At 45.4% G+C, this 21,516-nt stretch overlaps 2 protein-coding genes and 1 non-coding gene across 3 annotated transcripts in view; 1 reads left to right on the top strand and 2 right to left on the bottom strand.

Annotated features, from left to right (window-relative positions):
- Window positions 1–9,840, bottom strand: part of LOC131266738 (uncharacterized) — a 45,524-nt gene extending 35,684 nt beyond the window's left edge. Inside the window, exon 1 of the mRNA XM_058269354.1 lies at window positions 7,921–9,840. The gene's annotated coding sequence lies outside the window, so the exon portion shown is untranslated. The remainder of the gene's footprint in view (window positions 1–7,920) is intronic.
- A 2,186-nt stretch (window positions 9,841–12,026) lies between these two features.
- On the top strand, window positions 12,027–12,224 carry LOC131267906 (small nucleolar RNA U3). Its single transcript, XR_009178482.1, has one exon. It is a non-coding gene; the product is annotated as a small nucleolar RNA U3 (small nucleolar RNA).
- Window positions 12,225–12,878: 654 nt separating this feature from the next.
- Window positions 12,879–20,414, bottom strand: LOC131266740 (uncharacterized). The gene is made up of 5 exons (XM_058269360.1): window positions 20,283–20,414; window positions 20,093–20,190; window positions 19,721–19,995; window positions 17,968–19,569; window positions 12,879–15,000 (listed from the first exon to the last, which is right to left on the bottom strand). The coding sequence occupies exons 1-5, from the start codon at window positions 20,283–20,285 to the stop codon at window positions 13,082–13,084; spliced, it is 3,897 nt and encodes a 1,298-aa protein (XP_058125343.1). The 5' UTR covers window positions 20,286–20,414; the 3' UTR covers window positions 12,879–13,081.
- Window positions 20,415–21,516: the final 1,102 nt, after the last annotated feature.

A 21,516-nucleotide genomic window follows, 5' to 3' on the forward strand; every position in this document is an offset into this window, starting at 1 on the left:
CGAACATGCGACGTTTCCCTCCTTCGAGCGAGACCGGTTCATTATGTACGAGCTTCATTCATGTGGCATTTTACGGCCCATTCAATCCACGCACCCACCCGCCCTGTACGTTTCACCTGGCTCTCCCTGCCCTGAGGCGGTGAGACTGGTGGTTGAATTTTAGTATAAAATTGTCCCATATTTTCCACCGACCCCACTCAGCGTGTTTTTGGTAGCCACGCGTAGTTTTTGCTGTTGTTTTGGTTGGCTCTGGGAATTTGCGTAGGTTATCATTTTTTTTGTGTGTGTTTTTTTTGCCCCGACGACAATGTCGATCCACTGTCCCAAGTTGCTTTTTGTGTTTTTGTTTTCGGTTTCTCCCAAACGGATGACGGTAGCCAAATTCTGTAATCAACTTTCCCAAACCAAACAAACACACCCTCAACGCAAGACAATCGAGTGGCAAAGTCGAGGTTTAGGAGGAAGGCTGCGCACGCAACGTGAAGGCTGGCGTGTGAATGTGTGTATTTTGATTCGCCCACTTTTATGACCGTACCCCCGGGCCACCACTCGCAACCCCAACCTCAGGCCCGGGTCTTTTAAGATCCGGCAGAAGAAAAAAACAGTAAGCACGAAATAACGAAACATATTTAAACCGCAAGTCCCAAAGGTAGGAATATTTTGCCCTTTAAATATGTAAATTGTTGCACAGTCAGCATGAGGATTAGGCAGCTTCAAGCGGTACGCCTGGCATGATAAACGAGTTTGGGAGAAGAAAAAAAAGAAGCATTTTAACTTGTACGCCTTTATTGCTCCACGTCGTGCGTATTCCGATAGGCACACACATGCTCTTCAAAAAACCCCGTAAATCTGATCCCTTAAGCCTTTTTCCGGCAAGCCGCCCGAAAACGGGGAAGCACCCAACTGACTTTCAAGTCGTACACTTCCGTCCGAAATCCCGCAAAGCCTCATCAGCTAAACGAAAAGGTTGAACGAACGAGCGGACGAAACCCGTCGAGGGGAAAAAAAAACAAAAGTTCAGCAACCATAACAACAACACAGTACGACAACTCTTCGCCTCTAAGGGTGAGCGAGGACGATGCGAAGACGAAAGTGAATAACACTTATGACCTTGATAAGCGAATCGATACTCCGTTGGCGAAGATTTCGTACTTTTGCTCCTGAACCACCACCCTCCATTCCCCCCGCGCCCCATTCCCGTGCGTTATCGGCGGTTACGAAACGTTACGTGCGAGAGCAAATGGCGTAGCGCCACCACCGGCCACCAATGTTTTGGCTTTGGATTCGGCAGGAAATCGCTCCCCCCCGTCCAAAAAAAAAAAACAAGAAACAAGTCGAGCGGTTGCGCCGTTGCCGGAACATCGCTCTCGCTGAGCATGAGCGGGACCGACTGCAACATCGGTCTCGCGAAGACAAAGTGAGATAACATGACAACAAACAACGCGAGAAGCGCGCTCGACACGCAATGATCCGCGGAGTCCGGGTCCAAGGAGGCTGCGCGCGGGGGGACGCACGACGCACGCTAAAAGTCGGCCAGCGAAGATAGAATTTTATTTCTGTCACACACATTTCCGTTCTGTTTTCCGCCCTTGGGGTGGGAAGGGGGTGGGGAGGAGGTGGGGAGGAGGTCGAGCATCAACACATTCTTTGGAGTGGTGTGTGCGTGAGGGTGTTTGTCGTGGTGGGGGTGCGGAATAGGGGTTGGAAATTGTGCGTACATCAAAAGTGATTCTTGGACCGTGGACAGGGGCGGGAAATATCTGGCGGAAGAGTGTGTGTGTGGAGAGGGCGGTTCCCTCATGTTGATGTTTATGCGCGGGACGGCGAGAAGTGGGAACGAGCTCGAATCACGGCGCGCTTTGTTGATGATGATCCGCTTCCCGAAGGGCGGAAGGAAGATAAATAATGAGCCGTAGACGAACAGTTGTTTGAGCATGCAGTAGTAATGTTTACAGTGAGTATTTTAACTTGTTTTGAGCCGATTTTCTCGCAAGAAGGTATCCCTTACTTTCCTGTTGTTTCAATAATTCAAACAACAAATATGATGATGATTAGACCGACTAAAGATGTTACTACACCGATTCATGGTTTAGAAAAGCGATTCTCATTATATCACGTTACTATGTTGTATTATTTTTATTTATTTTTTTTTTAAATCACAAAACATTACAATAAACCATCAAAAAATCTCTTTCGCTAGCTGTTGTGAGTTATAAATAAATAGTTTTATAATATTTTTATTTGAAATAACAAATTGTCTTAAAAAATAATAATCAAACTCCTTAGCAATGAACATAGCATAATATTAAAAAGTTTTTATATTTAACCACATTAAAAGTAGATAAAATCGCCCAACTATTATTTACATTTAATGAAAAGAAATTCGTAAGAAATTTTTAAAATGCATGTTTATACTGAACCTTTTTTTCTTATTTAAGCATAAAAATAGCTTTTATTAATACGCTACTTGACTTAGGAGTTAATAAGTTGACTTTAGAAATGTCATCATGGTCAGAATGTTCATCATTCATCATCAAAACGAACAAATGAATAGAGAAACCCTTTTCGTACAATAAAAACATTGCAATGATGTAACTTAAGACGAAAATGTCGCACCGAAAAATAAACTATTGGGTTAAAGAAAGTGCTTTGACAGAATGGCTAGCAACATTTTGCATCTTCCAGTGTAATCCGGTGTTCAAAATCACTGCAGTGCTCACATTATGCTCCACCGGGCGATCATTAGTTGCAAACCATAACAGTAAACCCGCAAGACGCGCAAGGTATAAACGAAACAAACAACACGAAGCTGGTGCTTCTTACTGCGTCGTTAATATTCGTAGGTCGCACGAATATTATACCACCCTTAGGGGCGAAACGGACGGAAGGTCTGTCGGCTATTAGAGACTAGATGGAGCGAAAGTAAGAACAGCTTTGGTGTAACAGGATCGTTTAATCGTGTCGTTCCCTTACGGCCCGTGGTTTCGGGCTTCCCAGCGGAGCACGTGAAACACAAGGCGCCTCCATCGTGGAAACACGTGGCGTAGCGTAATTTGCGGGAAAGCGTGCAGACAAACAGCCACAACGGCCTGCGGCGATGAGGGAAATATGTGGCACAGGCAATTGCTCGATGGAGGGGAGGCGCTTTTCCGACCCGGTGAACCCAAAACCTGAACCCCCGAGAACATGACGCGAGAAGGAATTTTGGGTTGACCGGGAGACCTCAAACGAGCCGCCGCAAGCAATCGACGTACGGAAGGCGCGATGATTTCTCGGCTCGAGATAAATAGTTCCGGTAGCGCTTGGAGGAACCTTTTAAGGTTGACTGAAGTAGAAAAAGGTAACCGCACAACTTCGCATCAGAACACATGTATCCATATCAACATTCAACACTCAACCAGGAGCCTTGTTATCTCATCTAGAACCTAGTGTGGGGCAACTCCCTTATGAGAATTCGTTGAAAGCATTGATTACACCTCCAATCATGGGCATATTCTTTCCCTCCGTCGGGTTATTAGGACCCCAATCTGTCTCCTTCCCCGGAAAAGAGGATCCCCATCAGGGGACGGGGCAATAATCCCCGTGGTTTTCCCGAGCAAATTGGTCACCAAAGCGACGTACACACGAGACTGATGAAATTTAGCATACAACACAACGGTACCGCATCGTATCGTTGCCATGTTTTCCATGTTGGCCCGAAGCCACACGAGCGTAGCCTTTCGAGGGCCTAGTTGCCTCTCGACGAACGCCGGCTGTTCTGCACCCGATGGTGAGAACATTTGGTGTATTTTATCACGTCTCATCCCGGCGATAGCATCTTCTTTGCTTATTTATTTATCTCTTCATGCAGCTCGTTCACCCTTGCTCAGACTTGCGTCCTACGGTTGGGTGGGTGTTTGTATTTGACATTATTTTTACAACATAACCGCTCTTGCACTTTCTTGCGTCTGTCAATAACGATAGCGACGGTACCAGGGTCTCGCCCCCTTTTTCGCGAGCACAGTGCGGGAAGGTGGTATGACAAAGCCATGAAGATAAATAAATGAACCGACACACTGTTGTTTCGCGGCGAGCAAATTGAAATTCGAGCTACCGATGCGCATCCCATCCCTATCTCCCTTGGGTGGTTGGAGTGGAAAATTGGTCACGTACGCACCCTTCCTTTCAGGATGCCAAGGATGCGGACGTTCGAGCCCACAAACATACGCAAAACCCTCTCGTTAAGTTGCTTCAATTCTCTACGGCGTAAAAGCGCTCGAACGGGGCATTCGAAGGAGTGTGTTTGTTTAGGTGCAAACATCGCCTCAAAACGTCGCCCTTTTCCAAGAATACAGCGTTCATGTAAGGCTGTTCGATTGGTTTGTTGTTCGACACAGATTTACAGCCGCCATCGCAAGCGGGTTATCGCCGTTTGTTTTGATATGACGCTGGTGTTGTCGCAATATGACGAAATCGAAAACAATTGTTTACCACCCGACGGAGTTGAAGTTTGTTTGCCATATGTCTTTTTTTCAGTAGTCGAGAGCTTGTATTTTTTTTTTGGTAATAGAACAACATCTAAACCTGCAAAAAGTGGATCTGTCTCATTGAGGCCAAAAGCTTTCATTAAAATGGATAGAAATGATGCAAACTTTTGTAACATATACACTTGTTTATTTAACAGATGAATAAAAAACATTTCTAGAGAAATCTTTTTACCATTCAAATTTTTGTAAAAATTTTAAATAACAGTTTTTCAACCAGTTTTAAGAGATTTTGAACAACCTAACGGATATTTCAACGGAGCTGAACATTGCTTGGAATTCTCTCTTATCTCAAATAATTTTTTTTAAAGTGAAATAGAAAAAGACTCTGGCCATTAATTTAGATTTTGATTAATAAAACACAGAAATGAAATAGCTATAATATTTCGCCAGGAAAAAAAGTACACGTATTTTTATGCCAGTGGTGAGATTTTGATAAGCTGCTTCCAGAATAGCATCATAATGTAAAATCAATGAGATAAGCCCACCATCCTCTTCGAAACATCGAACCTCGCGAACGAAGGCTCCCTGATGTAACATAATTGAAGTGCTTTTAATTCTCTCGGCTTCGGCAGGCGCCTGCTTGCCACCGGAAATGATACGTCCCTTTCCTCCCCCTTTCTCACCCCCACCAGGGCAAGAGAAAGCGACAAGCAAGATCGCTGTCATTTGATAGCCTGCGACGCGAGCTTCGGTAATTTGGCCCAGCCGTAAAAAAAGGGCATCAAATCAAGCCAAACTAATCGATTCGATTATGGTCATTATCACTCTATGGGGCGGGAGAGCGAACGATAAAAAATAAGTAAACGTCCAACAATCGATCGTTACTTTCGTTCCATCGGTTCCAGCTCATCGCAAATCCATATGTTCAAAAACGTGAATCAATTAGGGACAGTATGGTGGGTCCTAAAAATCGTTATACAGTTATACTTAACGGTTTCATTCGAATGTGTACAAAAAGGTCGGTGTAATTTTCCACTCGCATCTGCAGAAAGGACTATTAAACACCCATTAGTGTGTAAGACGTAGGCCAGGAAAAGAAACGAAGATTGCTGTACAGTGATTACTGCATTAATGCTCGGGGAAACTTCCCGTTACCGACCAGCGGCTTCCATCATCGAACCGATAAAACATATTTTATCAACAATAGGATCCAACCATATCAACGAGACAACTACCGTGCATCGGACGTACGTACCGTCGCGATCGCAATCCAGAGATAGAATGCCCCCTCCAAATGACACGAATTCCAATCAAATGTCCTCACCACCTTCAGCGGGAGCCTCGGTATGCGGGTAGGCATTTGTTTCCATTAACAACATCAACACATTCCATAAATAAATTACAATTCAAGTCCCGGCGTGGACGTGTCCCGGTGGTGGTGGTAAAAACCTCCAATCTCTTATCCGGAACCATTTCGGAGTTCTTTCCTCGCTTATTAGCATAAATGGCGAAGGTGAAGGAAACTCGAACCCTTTTGGCGCTAAAATCACGTCCCAGCGATGCAAAAGTTACCCGTTTGCGTTGCGGGCCAACTCCTCAAGCTCGCCCAGTCGTGCACTTGCTATCTTTCACTTTTAACATGGTGGTTGTTTTATTTTATTCTCCGTTGCTAACTCTGCAATTCCTTGTCTCGTGTTTGCACGGGTTTCCTTTCACTTCTTCTCCGAAAGGGATGGTTCTGGTGGGGTTGTCTTTCCCGTTGTCTTTCTTCGTTCGTGGTGATGCCATTTTTGCTGTCAGTTTTGTAATGCTCCAACGAAATCAATCATGCAGTGTTCACTGCAGCGACACATGGGACCAAGGTGCCGAATGCCGCTATGCTGCGGTAAAATCATGCGCCTCGTGTAACGTGACACTCGTTCCAAACGCTTCTTTCCATTTCAGCTCGATCTCGACGCACTTGCTGTTGGTTTAAGCATCCCATCCGTGCCTAAAGATCGACCGATGCTCAATAAACAGTTGAAGGCTCCAAAATTCTTGCTCCTTTGGGATGGGATCCGAAACCACGCTGAAAGGATGTTGGATGGTGCTGTTTGTTTTGCTATCCTTTTGATCTGTACAATTAATTTAATCCAGGTTGCCGGTAACAGCGAGTCCCGGACCATACTGCAAGTTCACCGTTTGTTTGCTTCCTTACTCTGCGCTTTGTGGTGTCTGTTTGTTTACCCTTCGAAAGCGCGCGGCTATTTTCTTCTCGTGGCCGTGGGACGAAACTCGAACCTCACCACGGGAAGACGCAAAAATAAACTACAAACCAAACCGAACCGAACCGAACCGAAAGGGAATGACCGGCAATGGCTTGCTGCGCCGTCAGCTGCTAAGTGGCGCAGAGATCGGTGGTCGCTTGTTCGCCTGATTGGGGCTTACAAGCGTGTGTATGTGAAGGAGACGTCATGTCCGCTGCACATGAGCATAATATTGAATCGTATCCGTTTTGGCAAGAAAAAAAAGGAAGGAAAACAAGCAAAATGCCCCAAACATGTTCGAAGAGGCCGTTTTTTCTTCAAAACGAGCATACACACCGCTTAAGCATAACGAAATGAAACTGTGCTCATTCCGTTCGAAAACAAAAATAAACGAACCGAGTTCTCAACCATGATGTTAAAGTGCTCTCTTTTTGATTAATGATAAACTATTAAACATATTATGACTGCATTTTTTTTTTCAACAATTGCGATAACCATACTATACATACTAGTATTCAAACACAGTTGTAATGTAAACGGATACAGCGTTTCTTTTCCATATAACGATTCCATACGTTATTATCCAATCTAATTTTTGTAATAATATACGAGTTGAAATTCAATTACGTACTGGAATTCATTGTATTCTTATTTTGCTTCTTATTGGCATAACGCCAACAAGGTCGTTGAGGGCTTACGAGACTTTTTTCCCTATGTATACGGGGATAGTCAGTCCTCCCGTAAGGGGAGGGTCCGGTCACGGTTGAGATTCGACGTCTATGTAATGTATTCTAAACCGTCTAAAATTAAAACGGAATGGTTGGAGTTTAATGAGAAATATTTGAAAGCAAATTAATACAAACAAAATTTTGTAATTTTAATTATACCAAAATCAAACCCCTTGGATTCAGCTTTCCTATTGCACAACCAAATTCCAGAATACGTTCCGTGAAATGCGGTAGAACGCTGGTCCCTGCCAGGAAAGGAAGTCGTTTAAAATGGCAGTTGGCAGACGGGATGTGCACCGGTTGGAGGGGCAAAAAAAACACACACACACCCATTCACAGGCGCCCACGGACATTCTCTCCTCCCCTCCCCTACCTTCCTCTCTCCCTCCTTAGCACGTTGCTGATGTCAGCATCGAATTCCCGGAGTTAAAGATGAGCTACGGCAAAAGTTCAATCGCGCCACAAGGTTAAGGCACTTACCGTCTTTCCGCAACGGGCCAAGCAAAACTGGTTTCTTCGGTTCGCAACGCTGCCCGAACAAAAGAGCAGAGCCCTTTTCGGCTGTGGCCAATTGGATTAATTTTTATTTTTCCTGCCTGCTCCGTTTTTTTCCGTGCTACTCGCGTTCGATTTGTGTTATGTTTCGGGTGGTTCCCTTGCCTTTCACCACGTGCACTTGGTGCCGCTCTAGAAATGGCCAAAATAGTTATCTTCTCGATTCGCCCTTCCGATGCAGCGTAAACTATGGCTGCGAATTATAATCTGCCGTTTTGTACGAAGGCCGAAAGGTTCGTCACTTTGGTACATTAATTTTCCTTCTTTCGCTTGACACCAGGGTAAGTTTTCAGTGAACGCTTTTCGCCGCGAATAATGTCAAGCCCTTGAACCTTCCATTTATGTGTCGCGCTATATTATACTTTTTTATTTTTTTTTTTTTTGTTTTCTTTACTGGGAACGGTAACGGGATTCGTTGGCGCCGTATTATCCGATATACGGTTTCCTCTTACGACACACGAGCGAGCGTAACATAAGCCGCCGTAACTTTCATCAGGGCGGCCTTTTGTGATGGAAAAATTTCCGTGTCACCTTACTCTCATCCACTGGGCGCGGGAGGCGACTATTTTCTTTTTTCCTTTTTTTTTGTTTACCACCAATTTAAGACCGAGACCTTCACACGGCGTTAGAATAAATCATAAGATCACTTTCACTTTCAAATATGGTTGGCTTTCCTTCACACCGGCATTCTCACTTACACATCTGCGTGTGCATCTTTTCTCTTGCTTCTATCTTTTTTTATTTTGACGCACTAACGCTATTATTTTTCTACACACGATTTAAACAGGATCAGGCGATCAAGTTTAACGCCTGCTTTCACACACCATCACCATTCTCGTGATCTTCGCACACGCGGCTGCTGCATAATTCGCACTTCCGACGACCTCCTTACAGCTCCCCGAGACCTTCTTTCCACGTGATTCCCCGCCACCTCGCATCGTCCCACCTCGTGTTCCGGCACACGACACTAGCGGTTGAAAACTGGACGATCGCGATAGTGTACAACAAACTCACTTCTTCTGCCACGCTGGAAACGATAACATGGAGCCTGCCCTGCACCCCGCGTTCCACAATTGACTGGGTCGATTTTAATGCGTTTACCGACAACAACGGCGTCGACGGCGAAGAACGATGATCGCACGGGCTGCTCCTGAGGGGATTTATTTTTTGCTTAATTTGATTACCACGCGGCACACGTCAACGACTCAGCTCGAGCTCATCCATCATTTCTTCTCGAGCTCCCCACTGCCCTTGTCTCGTACATCACATGTTTCACTCTTCTATCTTGCGAAGGACAGCATCAACTGGATTTAAAAAGCCACCTTCAAAACACAGGAATCCGATCGCAACGGTAAAAAGCCGCCAATTCCCGGTGGCGAAGTGCGTGCTGTCACAATGATTTCACAATTGCGCAATTCACCTTCTACACATCTCCCTGCCGCTGGATGCTGTGGGATTCGGCACGAAAACAAAATACCGTGCGCAATCCGACAATCCTCTCGAGAACAGAACAGATCGACCAACAATCTAGCATGCGGAGATGGTTTAGGAGTAAAACGCGTACTACTACTAACTGGCTAGCTTGGATTATCTCCGCAGCACACGCCTAAACGTGTTCTTAAACCGGGCTCCTACACCAGCAGCGTGTGCGTTATCGTGCCGTGGACCCGGTCGCTTGCTGGTTGTGTTTTTGTGTGTCAAAGCGATAAATTATTCCCGCCACAACGTTGCGCGCTCCGTCTCGCAGGGTTCTGTTTGGGACACGTACGGTTTGCTTTGCTTTTCTTCACTTCACTTCATCCAAGGCGCACCGCGAACGGTTGCGGACGCGACCGGAAACCTGCTGCTGCTTTCTCGACCGTTCGCCTGAGACTGACGCGTTCCGAACTCCGTCGCGGTTCCTATACCGGTCGTTAGTGTTCGGCGGCGCAAACGCAGCAGCAGCAGAAGGAGAGCGAGCGGCGAGTAATGTTTTTGTTTTGCCGCACCGTTAGACGGCAGACACCACAGTGGGACACTTTGAGCTGGAGGCACAGGAATTTAAATGGCTAACCTCTTATAAAAACATACAATATTTTTTTTAAAACATACCTCCAAGTATTGTTTACCCAAACTTAGTTATGGTGGTCAATCTGTACATGCTGAATATGTTTTTAGATTTTCAAATAACGATATTTTCAGTATTCTTACGGCATTTAATGGGTAGAGATATTTCCATAGTTTGCGTATATTCGATGCGTCGTTCCATCATTCCAAGCGTTCCGTTGTGTTATACGGGATGCGTTACTACGAAAATTGGAATGCGTTACTATAAAGCTTTAAAGCTTTCATTGTGAACTTTCGAAAACGCTTTTTTAATAATAAAAATTCATTAATAAAAAAATAGTTAATAATACAAACTTCAGCATTGTTTTGGTAATCTCCTTAGTATTGATTATGTTTTCAAGCTGCCCATTCTAATCTGCAAAGCCGACAAAATGTGCACCAATCAATGCATCAGCAATCATTCCTATCGGAAGCGAATAGTTTATGGGTAGATAAACGTAAATTTGTTTGCTCACCCAACGACTGTCGCATCTTTTTTCCTGTTATCTTACCCATTTTCGCTGGTGTCAATGCCACCAGAAGAATAGAAATGCTGGAAAGATTTCGCAGCTAAAACTTCCAACCTGTTTGGTGATAAAATGCCACAAATTATGTGCTCCTCAAACACCCGTTTCCTCTTTTCATCTTTTTCGAGCCTACCCGTCTTATGTACCACTCATGTTTACGTTTTCGGTACGAAAAATTCCAAAAGCAAAGATTGCTGATCATCGGAAAAGAAAAAAAACATATTTTGCGTTTTCCTTTGATTTCATATGTAAATGATTCGATGTCGATCTCATGTCACAGCAGCGTGATGCAAGTAAACGGGTTTTCGTGTGCCGGTTTGTAACACATGTGTGGGAAAGTTCATTACTTCGTCCTCGCTGACGGCCTTCGAAGAAAATAGGTTGGTTGGTAAAAATAGAAGAGAAAAATAGAAGAATAAAGTAAGCTTAAAACATAAACCGCAATTTATGCTACAAGCGTATTAATCGGGCAACACTGATTCTCGCTTTTTCCCATGCTCATTTACTCAATCGATCAACATGATGCGTGGTAGTGTTATGATCCGAAGAGAATGGCCTGTTCAACTTTGTTGTTATTTGCTTGTATACGTTTATGTTACGGTTCGTAGCCTGTAAAACGGTTCAGCTCGACTATCGTTATTTTGTAAAATTATTTCAACAAACTTGTTAACGTTATTGAAATACTCTACCCAATCTTCCAAATTACTCTACCCCTATCTTCGAGAGATCGAGCAAATTATCATTATGAGAAAGGTATAGCGGTTGAAATGTATCAATTACTTGTAGTTGATGGTTCAACTTTCACTCAACACCGCGACGTAACAATTGATCGCTGAGGATGTCCTATCATATGCCAATTTTAATAGAAAGCGAAATGAATGCAACGTTTTATTTGACTTCATGTTTTAGTTGAACCAATTCAACAGACAATTACACTCTGATCCATTTATTATTTATCAGTATTTTGCATACTACAATGTATCGATTTCGATGTGTTGATATGAGTTTATTTTATTTTTCAACAGAAATTATTCAAAATTACGCTTGACGTTACCGTTGGCATGCTGACTCCTCCAAGAGTCTGACATTTGTAGGGTTCCGCTATCATTAGTGACGGTATCAAAGCACGTGGTTTTTATAAAATGAGTTGTACACAACAGGTTTAATACTAAACATGGCATATATTTGTTTTCATATTTGTCTAAAACTGTTCGGGAACAAAAATACATTTCCTTTACATTCTTGAAGCAATCGCTAGACTTTAGAAGCGTTCGGAAAGCAACGATTTTCTATTGGGGCAAAGCTATCTGTTGCTGTCAGTTGTCATACACGTTTGCTGTGAAAACCCGAGATACTACGCATCGCTAGCGTAGCATGTCGGCGGTGAAGGTCGTGAGCCGGTGAGCGTCATTTCTGGTTAAGACTGTGCTTCATAGGATCATTTCTATAGGCAAGTTTTCATCTCTACTTTCGCAAAGTGGAGTAAACTCAACCCACGATGATGAGTCGAAGTGTCTGTCCTGGAGCGTGAAGCTAGCAGGCTTGGCTGCGTCTCTGACGCGTCGATCTGCTTTGATGATCGTTTTCCTTTAAAGGGGCAGACGCATTCTGAGTGGTTGACCAAACAATCTTATAACACGCAACACAAATCAAAGCGACCCTAGCTGCATATATATGGATTCATTCATACGTCTTTATATACATATCATACAACGACTCACTGTGATGTAAAATTAATAAACTTGTAATAATTGACCATATGTGTTGTGTTATTACGTTGCTTGTCCGTTTTATAATCATTTGCTATTCATATTTAGTCATATAAGATTTTATAAGAGAATTTCAAAATATTTAGCATTTTAAATTTTAATAAGCATTTCGTGATTCACCTTGATTTAGGAAATAACTTTATTCTTTTAATTCTTTATTTTTCTCCTGCTAGAACTGATGGTGTTCGAAAACGCCGTTCTAAGTTTCGTTCATTCCTTCCTTTTCTCTATATACACAGCTTGGTAAAGCAAGACACTAATAATAATATAAAAAAGGTGTTGTAACAATAATCATAAATGCTTTTGGAGCACTACTAATTTCACAAGCACATGTTTTTCCTTGCACACCACATAATAAAGCGTTGAGGTTTTATCAAAATGTGAATTGATACTCTACTTCGATACTTTAATATACCCTTACCCTCTAATTCTGCAACACTGCCACTCAACAAAAAGTGTTAAGATTGTATCAAACTGTACATCGATACCCTAGATCAATACGCTCGTTTGCATATTCATTCATTAAACTTCTAGTTCCATAAAACAAAATAACCAACATATTTCATATAGTACAATACACAATTCTCTGCTCGTACGAGATCGATCGCTGTCGGACTTTCCTCGATTTCAGGACGTATCCATCATCTCTGCCAGCTCGGGCGCATTGCCGTACGCCTGGTCCACCTTCATTCGTTCCAGCGATGGCTACCATTTCCGGCCACCTCCGCCTCGACTGTTATTATGGCCCCGATTGCTGGTGTTCTGCATCCAATGTCCGCGGTAGTTGCCACGGCCCTCTTCCCCGTTCCTTCCTCGGTCTCCGGTCGAGCCAGCGCTGCGATTCCAGTTACCCGGCCCTCCGCCCCGACTGCCGTACCCCGGTGCTCCGCTGCCGCGTGGGTTGTTGTTGCTGAAGGCACGGCCATTGTTGCTGACCCACTGCTGCTGCTGGGGCGGTGGTGGCCCGATGCGGTAGTCTCGATCCCCACTTGCTCCCGGTGCCCTTCGACCGTCACCCATGACGGCTAAATCCGGTGGGGGAGCGTTGAAGTTGGTCGCCCCGGGAAACATGCCCGGAGGCGGAATGTTCGGAGGCAGTGAAATAATGTTGGGACTGCCTCCGCCGCCGCCGCCACCACCACCGCCAGCGGCCATTCCGGGTGGAGGTTGATTAAGCGGAAACATGCCCGGCTGGAGGGCGCCCGGTCGGGGATGTATGGTCCAAGGTGCAGGTCCCGGAAGGGCGGCGGCGACAGCACCCGCCGGGAACGGTGGTGGGAACCCGCCTGGCCCGAACCCGGCCCCGGGGGGCAGATCCGACGGGAAGAAGGGCGAATTGAAGGCTGCCGACTCGTGCGGTGGGGTCGACTTCGGGTCCGGCCAAGGCATGCTGGTGAAATCGTTCACCGAGTCCGGATTGCCCGTGACATCCTCCAGCGGAATGTGCACCGGATCGGCCGTCTGGTATGTATCCACCGGGTCCGGCTCGACGGGCGAGTCCGGTATCATGTGCTTGTTGAAGTACAGCGCCTGCAGGCATCCCCGTTCGCGCTGGAACTGCACCTTCCGCTCCACGCTCTGGCTGCCGTCCGGCGCCGTCGGCACGTTGTCGACGAGCAGCAGCGGTCGCCACGGTGTCCGCTCCACCATGATGTCCTCGGAGCCGACCTTGCGAGCCAGCAGGAACTTTTGCCGCTCGTCCACGCGCTCCATCTGTTTCATGTCGGTGAACGACTTGGTCACGTTGCAGCGCTCCGTTACGTCCAGCTCGAAGTAACGGATCTCCTCGAGCTCGTCCGCGACGCGCCACCGGAGCTGCTTCTTCGGACCCTTGCGTCGGTGGATCACCAGCACTCCCGGGGGTCCATCAGGCCCGCAGCCCGGCCCCGGTGGCTTCTTGCCCGTCGCCTCTTCCTCCTCCTTCTCGTCATCTGCTTTCCGGGGCGAACCCTCAACGGCTCCACCCGCTTCTTCGGCCATCTTCTTCTCCACGTCGTTCATAACAACCTCCATCAGCTCAGTCTTGTCGTCGGTGTCCTCCTGTTTCTCACCGTCCTGCGAGTCTCTACGGTTTTTCTTCTTCTCACCATTTTCCGTTACCTCGTCGTCGTCGGCATCATCCTCATCGTTCAGTTCGCATCGGACGCGCTTGGGCTTTTTCACGATTGTCTCGTCTTCGTCGTCGGCAGCACCCTCCTTCTTGGCAGGCTCATCGCCATCCTTTTCCTGTTCCCCATCAACCGCCGCCTTCTTGGTGTCTTCCGAATCCGCTTCCTTCGCATCGTCACCATCCTTGTTATCGTCTTCCTCGGCCAGTGTGTCCCGGTAGAAGGACATCGGCGCGATCGGGGGCACCACGGTCGGTTTCGGTGAGGTCGGAGTCGTCGGGGTGGTCGCTTCCGCTTCGGGCAACGCTGACGATGTGCCGGTCGGACTGTCCGGTGCTGCCTTGCTGGTCGTTGTGCTGGTGGCCGCAGCGCCATCTGCTTTGCTACCCTCAGCAGGTTTGCTGCTGGCGGGAGCAGAACTCTCCGACCCACTGGTGCGTCGTTTGCGCTTCTTCACGTCCTTGCGCAGTGTGGCGGACAGCGCGTCCATGAACATGTCCGACTCGACCAAGGCATCTGTACGAGAGAAGGTATGGAAGAGAAAGAAGAAAAAAAACGAGATGATCAGTTAAAGGCCATTTCCGTTGCAGACTGGCTTTATTTAAGCAATAGGTATCAATATACAGAAATATGTAGTCTCGGATTTGTTGAATTTTCCGGTGCTGGTGACTGCCGGAGAGGACGAAGATGCTGCCTGCTTTACTAAAAGGGAAAAACTAAAAAAAAATGAAAATACTACTATTACACAGAGATGTTCTTTTTACGAAATGGACTCATCAGAAAGGGAAAACGTCGTACTCAAAAATGCTGCTATAAGAACCAATTCTACGGATTCTTTGACTACGGACATGTGTTGCGCTTAGGTAATACAAATCGTGTCTATACATTTTGCCCTACAACAAGGACTGTTGATTCGCTGACGATTATAGATTTCGTATGACTCATCCTGTTTAAACACGCTCTCGTAGAGCGTGATATCCTATGTATGTATGGATGTTGTTATCTTTTGTTTAATACACTTTCATCATTAGCAAAGACATTCGTTGCAGCGTTATCAGTAGTAAGATAACCACATTGCAAAGTGTTTAATTGCATATATGACTTTGTCATGAGGTAGTTGGGTTATGCTCCCCCACGTGCTAGCACAACCATTTAAAAAAAAACACAATTTTTAACGAACATCCCGGTTGAATGTTGAACAGCACAGCGTCCTTTGTATTGACTTGTTTCTGGATGATGGCAATAAAATTCGAAAATATAAACAAAAAATTGCATCATGCAGTTGAGTTGTACTGCTAATGTAGAAATGGTTAGTTAACGACCAAATTATAAAAAAATACCAAAAACATTGGCTTCAAGGACGCAATACTGGTAGAATTCGGCTACGGTCTTTACGTCCGAAGCATGCGCCCTGGCAGATTCGTTTTTAAATTGGCACTAATGACCTTCGTCTAACGGTTTAGTCAAAACAGCGCACGTGGAGCATGTAACAAAACAGTCGTCTGCAGTAAATCTCCTTTAATGACGCTGGGCCGAATCCCGAGGCATCATTTAACAAAATTTGCATTTCAATTCAAAAGAATTTAGTTATTATAACAACACAACACAACATTTTTCGTGTTTTGCTGCCGTACTGCGAGCTTGGCTCGGGCCTGCATTAACGCAGCAGGCCGATAAGCCATGAACACCGGATATCAATATGCTTGGTGCGACATATGAAACGTTAAAGGTAAGCAACCTGCGATCGACAACGCCAAAGGCGTACTCGCGCTTAGCTGAGCATGCGCAATTTAGAACCATTCTATTTTAAAACTTATTTCTTCCGTCATTCGCGAGTTTATTACAAACCGACAGTGCGATGTCGTCAAAATGCACATGCTATGTACTGAAAATATCTAGTACTATACATAGGAAGGGTCAATCCAACCTCATCAAACAAAAGCACGATAGAAAACATCGTTGAAAAGCACACAAATCAGTTATTCTGATTCTTCAAAAATTCAAAGATAAATACGGCCCCTCTAACGTAAAAGAAAATTTGTACATGGACATACATTTCGTTGGTTTGTGATGACTCATGAATACGACATCCTATACGGATGTAATACAGATGCAAAACCGGATGAGTCATCCCATCATTTTGTGTGTCCGTAGCCTTATAAGCTTTCCCTTGGCAGTAGGATAGGCATTATGGTCAATAAAAACACGCTGATAAGGCAGGCAAAAAGTAAAATATCGCTGATGTTCAACTCATTCAAATGCTTATATCATTGCTGATGTTCTCATTTGCTTTTCAAGCAGTACAGGTGAATATTAAATATTTTCGATAATTTTATGCACGATGTGGTAAGCGTTTCGTTTTGGTTTTGGTTGGTCTTTGATAGAATTTATTGTTCCTCCCTTACTCTCGAGTACATTGTTGTCTGTTAACATGTAATAAGGTGGATTTAGCATCAATCTTACGTCGGTAAGAGATTGCTAGTACAGGATTGTTCTTTTTTTCTTCTATTGGCAGACAGTCTGACTAATGAGAGTAAGATGAGTTGTTGTAAGGACGGGATAACTAAAGCGATACTACGGAATGTCGTGGGAGAATTAAAACAATCTGAACCCCCCAAATAATTACACTATTTCTTCTTTTAAAAACGAATCACGAAGAAATGTTTCAATCTACTTTCCCCAGGTCCGATACTAAGGATGGCATTGGGAATATTACATTGCGTTCCGAAGCAAATATGGCAAAAAACATATCATTAGAAGTGAGGAAAACTAGGCATCCCTTTATCTCAACGTGGAGAAAATAGAGAGAAACCATCGACGTGTTTTCGATAATAATAACGGTGGCGCGTTTAAGTTTTTCGGTTGCATTAGGCGTCTGATCTTTTCATTAGATGCTCCCATTAAGGTAAAAAGAGAAAGATAACATGGACACATTTAAAAATACTGTAGATAATATAAAACTGGAAAAATAAAACCTGTCAATAAAGTACCATCGCGCATTCGTAGGGGAATGCCGTGATAAGTGGTCGTCGATACATGCTTTGCCGATCACTGCAGTTCAAGAACTAAGGAGAAAAGGGAAACCCTCCCCGACCGAGGGCACAGCAGTAGACGAGAACACTCGGATGCAGGCATGGCGTCCTGGACAAGCGATGCTCGGTGTGGCCGGTTTATATTATTGATTGTAGAGAGTACGGAGAGTCGCATAACGGTGGAAGCCACCAACCATGCTTCCACCATCCGGCGACGAGGGGTTTCGTGTTTAACTCACTCGCACGTAACGCAATCAAGGGGAAGAAAACAACCCATTGGTCTTTGAGAGGTTTTTCCCCGTTCTTCCCGCATATTGGCCAACATCATCAGACGAGCACAACCATCCTCTCCGTAGTACCAGCAGCCACCAGAAACACCAGGTTGCTGTAAAGAAAAGGTAAGAAAAACAAGACACCCGATTATTCAGGGTCATTATTGAGCTACACTTACGTTGACGCTTTGGAGGTATAAGTTTGATAGAGCCGGGTCGCTCCAGGGGGTCCTCTTTCGGTTTCTTCTCGGGCGGGGGACCTCCCTCTTTTCCGGAGGATGGTGTTGGTGATAATGAGCTACGCTTCGTTGTCGTACCGCTTGCCGTTGAGCCGACGGAGGCGCTTGTCGAATTCGACGAGGACATGGCAGAGTTCGCAGTGGAAGATGGCTTTTTCAACCCCTTGCGCGATGGTGGTGGCGGTGCCTCCTCGATGAGGCCATGCGAGCGAAATTGTGAATTGTATGTTTTGACCGTCTTTGGTCGATTTTCCGGATTGCGCACTTCAATCGAAATGGACGCCTTCTTGCTTGGAATGCTCGTGGAGGAGCTACCGCCGTTGGCCGACGAAGAGGACTTAGAGCCACTCACGGTGGTATTGCTACCACTAGTCTCTGATCCACTATCGTTGCCTGCATCCTTCGATCCTTTGCGGGACAGCTTTGCCAGCTTGCTACTGCTGCCATGGCTCCCGTTCGGCGATGTCGAATGACCCTTCGAATCCTTACTCTCTTTATTGGTACTACTGCCGCTTCCAGACGAATGACTTGTTTTTTCTCTGTTTTTTTCGCTACTGGAGCTGCTACCGCTCTTAGAGCTACTACCGTTTGACTTAGATGAAGACGAGGACGAGCTCTTGTGTTTACTACTACTACTACTACTGCTACCATGGCGATCCTTGTCCTTATCGCGACTAGAAGAGCTAGAGCTCTTGCTGCTACTACTCGAAGATTTATGCTTGCTACTGCTGCTACTACTACCACCGCTGGACGATTTCGATGATGACGAACGACTACCGCTACTGCTGCTGCCCTTGCGATCTTTTTCACGATGGTGATGATGTTGTCGATCTTTGTCTCTCGAGGAGGAGGATGATGATCGCTCCTTGCCACCCTCTTTGCCATCAACGTCTAGTTTTTTCGATTCCTTCGAATCCTGTTGCTGCTGCTGCTGCTTCTCCGCTTGCTCGGAAATGGCCTCCTCGCCGGCCTTTTTGGTCGATTCTATATTGACCAATACCTCCTCCTCGTCCTCGTCTTCGTCGCCGTCATCGATTTGATCAATCAGATCCTGCTTGGTTTTCTTGCTCGATGGCGAGACAACCTTCGCCACTACTTGCTTCCCATTTTTTGTGGTGATCTTTAGCACCAAGGGTGTTTTCTTTTGCGACGATTGATCCTGATGTTCCACAATCGCGCGGAATGATTTTTTTGCTGCATCCACGACATCTGCTTGATCCTGGCGGTGATTCTGATCCTCTTCAGCTTCCACTCCATTTTCAGCAGGCTGCTCGGTATCATCGATGTAGCCGTTGCTATGTTGGTAGGTTTCCGTTCCCACCAGACCGTTTTTAACGCCCTCCTGAGCGAGTCCTCCCATGCCGCCGCTCTGCTGGTCGACCACCGATGGCGTCTTACCGTCCGTTATGGCGGCCAACCCGGTAGTGGCGGTGGTCAAAATTTCGGATTGACTTAGACCAGTCATCGAGGACGGTAGTTGTTTCGGAGCCTTCACAATGTAAAGCCACTGCTCGACAAGCTTCGTGGCAAGAAGGCGTACACCTGTGTAAACATTAGCCAAGACAGAAGACAAAAAAACAGATAATAAATGATTTTCTTTCACCGTTTGTCACCTTCCCACCCCTCTTAACGTCACCACCGTGTTTCGTATTTATTAAACGCCTACTACGGTTCGCAATCAATAGACACTTACTCTCGTGGGCGCTGTCCGTTGACAGGGATTTAACCAGCCGGGGAGTGCTGTTGATCTTCAATCGTTCCACGTCGACCGGGCAGCAGAGCAACAGTTCCAGCAGCTCCTGAATCAGTGGCCAGTTCTTCGAACCAATACCGTCCACCAACCACATGTGCACCAACGACCAGCCGCCCGTTTGCATGAACTGTCCCAACAGTTCCGTATCGGTGCATTTAAGTATTTGAATGTAAATGCATTTGGACACTAACTTTTTGGAAAATTTGGCCATCAAACTATAGAGTTGAAAGTGAAAAGAGATAAAACAACATTTGGGTAACACTTGACAGTTCATTTTTCGTCACTCTTGTTATGGCACTGCGTTCTACTTACTTGGCCAAGCGTTTCACCTCCGCTGCCGTTTTGATGCCTCCGTTCGGTGCGAGCAATACACTCAAGCACACCAACAGTTTCAAAGGGTCGATGCGCGGCTGTTAAAAAAAAAAAGAATCAAGCGAAAAAATGAAATTGTGCATACGCAACGAACATGTGCAGCCAATTGTAAAACGTAAACGACACTCACCATTTTTAGTGTGTATATAGAGTCTGAACTATACTTTCTCTCCAGTTAATAATCAATTGCCAAATTGCGACGAAAGTCGCCACGATAAACGTTCGCTTGCCACTCTACTTGTATCCAACATTGATGTGTTGCTGTAAAATGCAATAAAACTTAACTTCAGTTCACACTTTTATCACAATCTAATCGTCACTTTCGTAATCGGAATCTTTGGTTCTTTTTCGATCGCAATAATTTCACTAAGCAGCAAGCATCTTCCGTTATCGACGTTCAAAGAATGTGAACCGAGCAGCGCCACCTAGCGACATTCACGGATACTCGCAAAACACGTATCGCTGTTTCTGAAGGGGCTTCAGTAAAGCCAGCTTGGAGCTCAATTGACGTATGGCACTCAAAAATTAGCGCTACGTAATGAGGTCCACTTTTTTTTTGCCACCGCCACGGTGCAGGAAACTGATGCGTAATACCTTTACAACATCCGAAACCAAGGCCTTTTAGGCGCCTTGGGAAGCGGGTAAAACTTTCACTTTTACAACTGCTTGCTACTATTCCTTGCCGAAACTAACGTGTGCGCCTTACAAAATCATTTCACTTATGCCAACTGCAGAGGCTGATGGCCCGATAAATTGTAGCACGCATTGCTCATTCTTATCAACCGTATATGTGCAGTTTGAGGCACTTTCCAAATCCGTACGTACGCCTCGTAGGCATGCTCTAAGTCTCTCGTATCTGTCCGCGAACGGCCTCGGATTTGGTAACAAATGTAAACCACTGAGCAGCAAGCATATATTTTTCAATCGATATTTCTTTTGTTCTATTTATATTATTATCTCCCCGGACGAAAATCTGCACGAAGTAGGTAGTAAATTGTGCTAATTAGCTCAGCAGCAAACGTTGCTTGTTGAAGGTCCCCGAACTAAAGCGAGGCGATGACGTCCATTTTTCCTCTTCTCGTTGGCAAGATGGCGGACCATTCCAATATGGTCGCAGAACGATTGGCTGCTAAATGCCCCCTGCTATGCGCATTGCTCTAAATTACTACCATACCCGTACGAAATCGACCAGAATCAAGCGTCCAGGGATACGATTTAATGTCTTTTCTTACAAAATTAAAATTCTTACAAGCACTCTTCAAAAGGTATTGAAAATGTATCTACATCAATATGGAAAGGGCGATGAAAAAGAACCAAAGAGCACCGATAGACGAACCACGTCTAAACTCACCGACAGTACGTTT

This window comes from Anopheles coustani, chromosome 2 (genome assembly GCF_943734705.1).
Source record: "Anopheles coustani chromosome 2, idAnoCousDA_361_x.2, whole genome shotgun sequence".
Classification (NCBI taxonomy): domain Eukaryota; kingdom Metazoa; phylum Arthropoda; class Insecta; order Diptera; family Culicidae; genus Anopheles; species Anopheles coustani.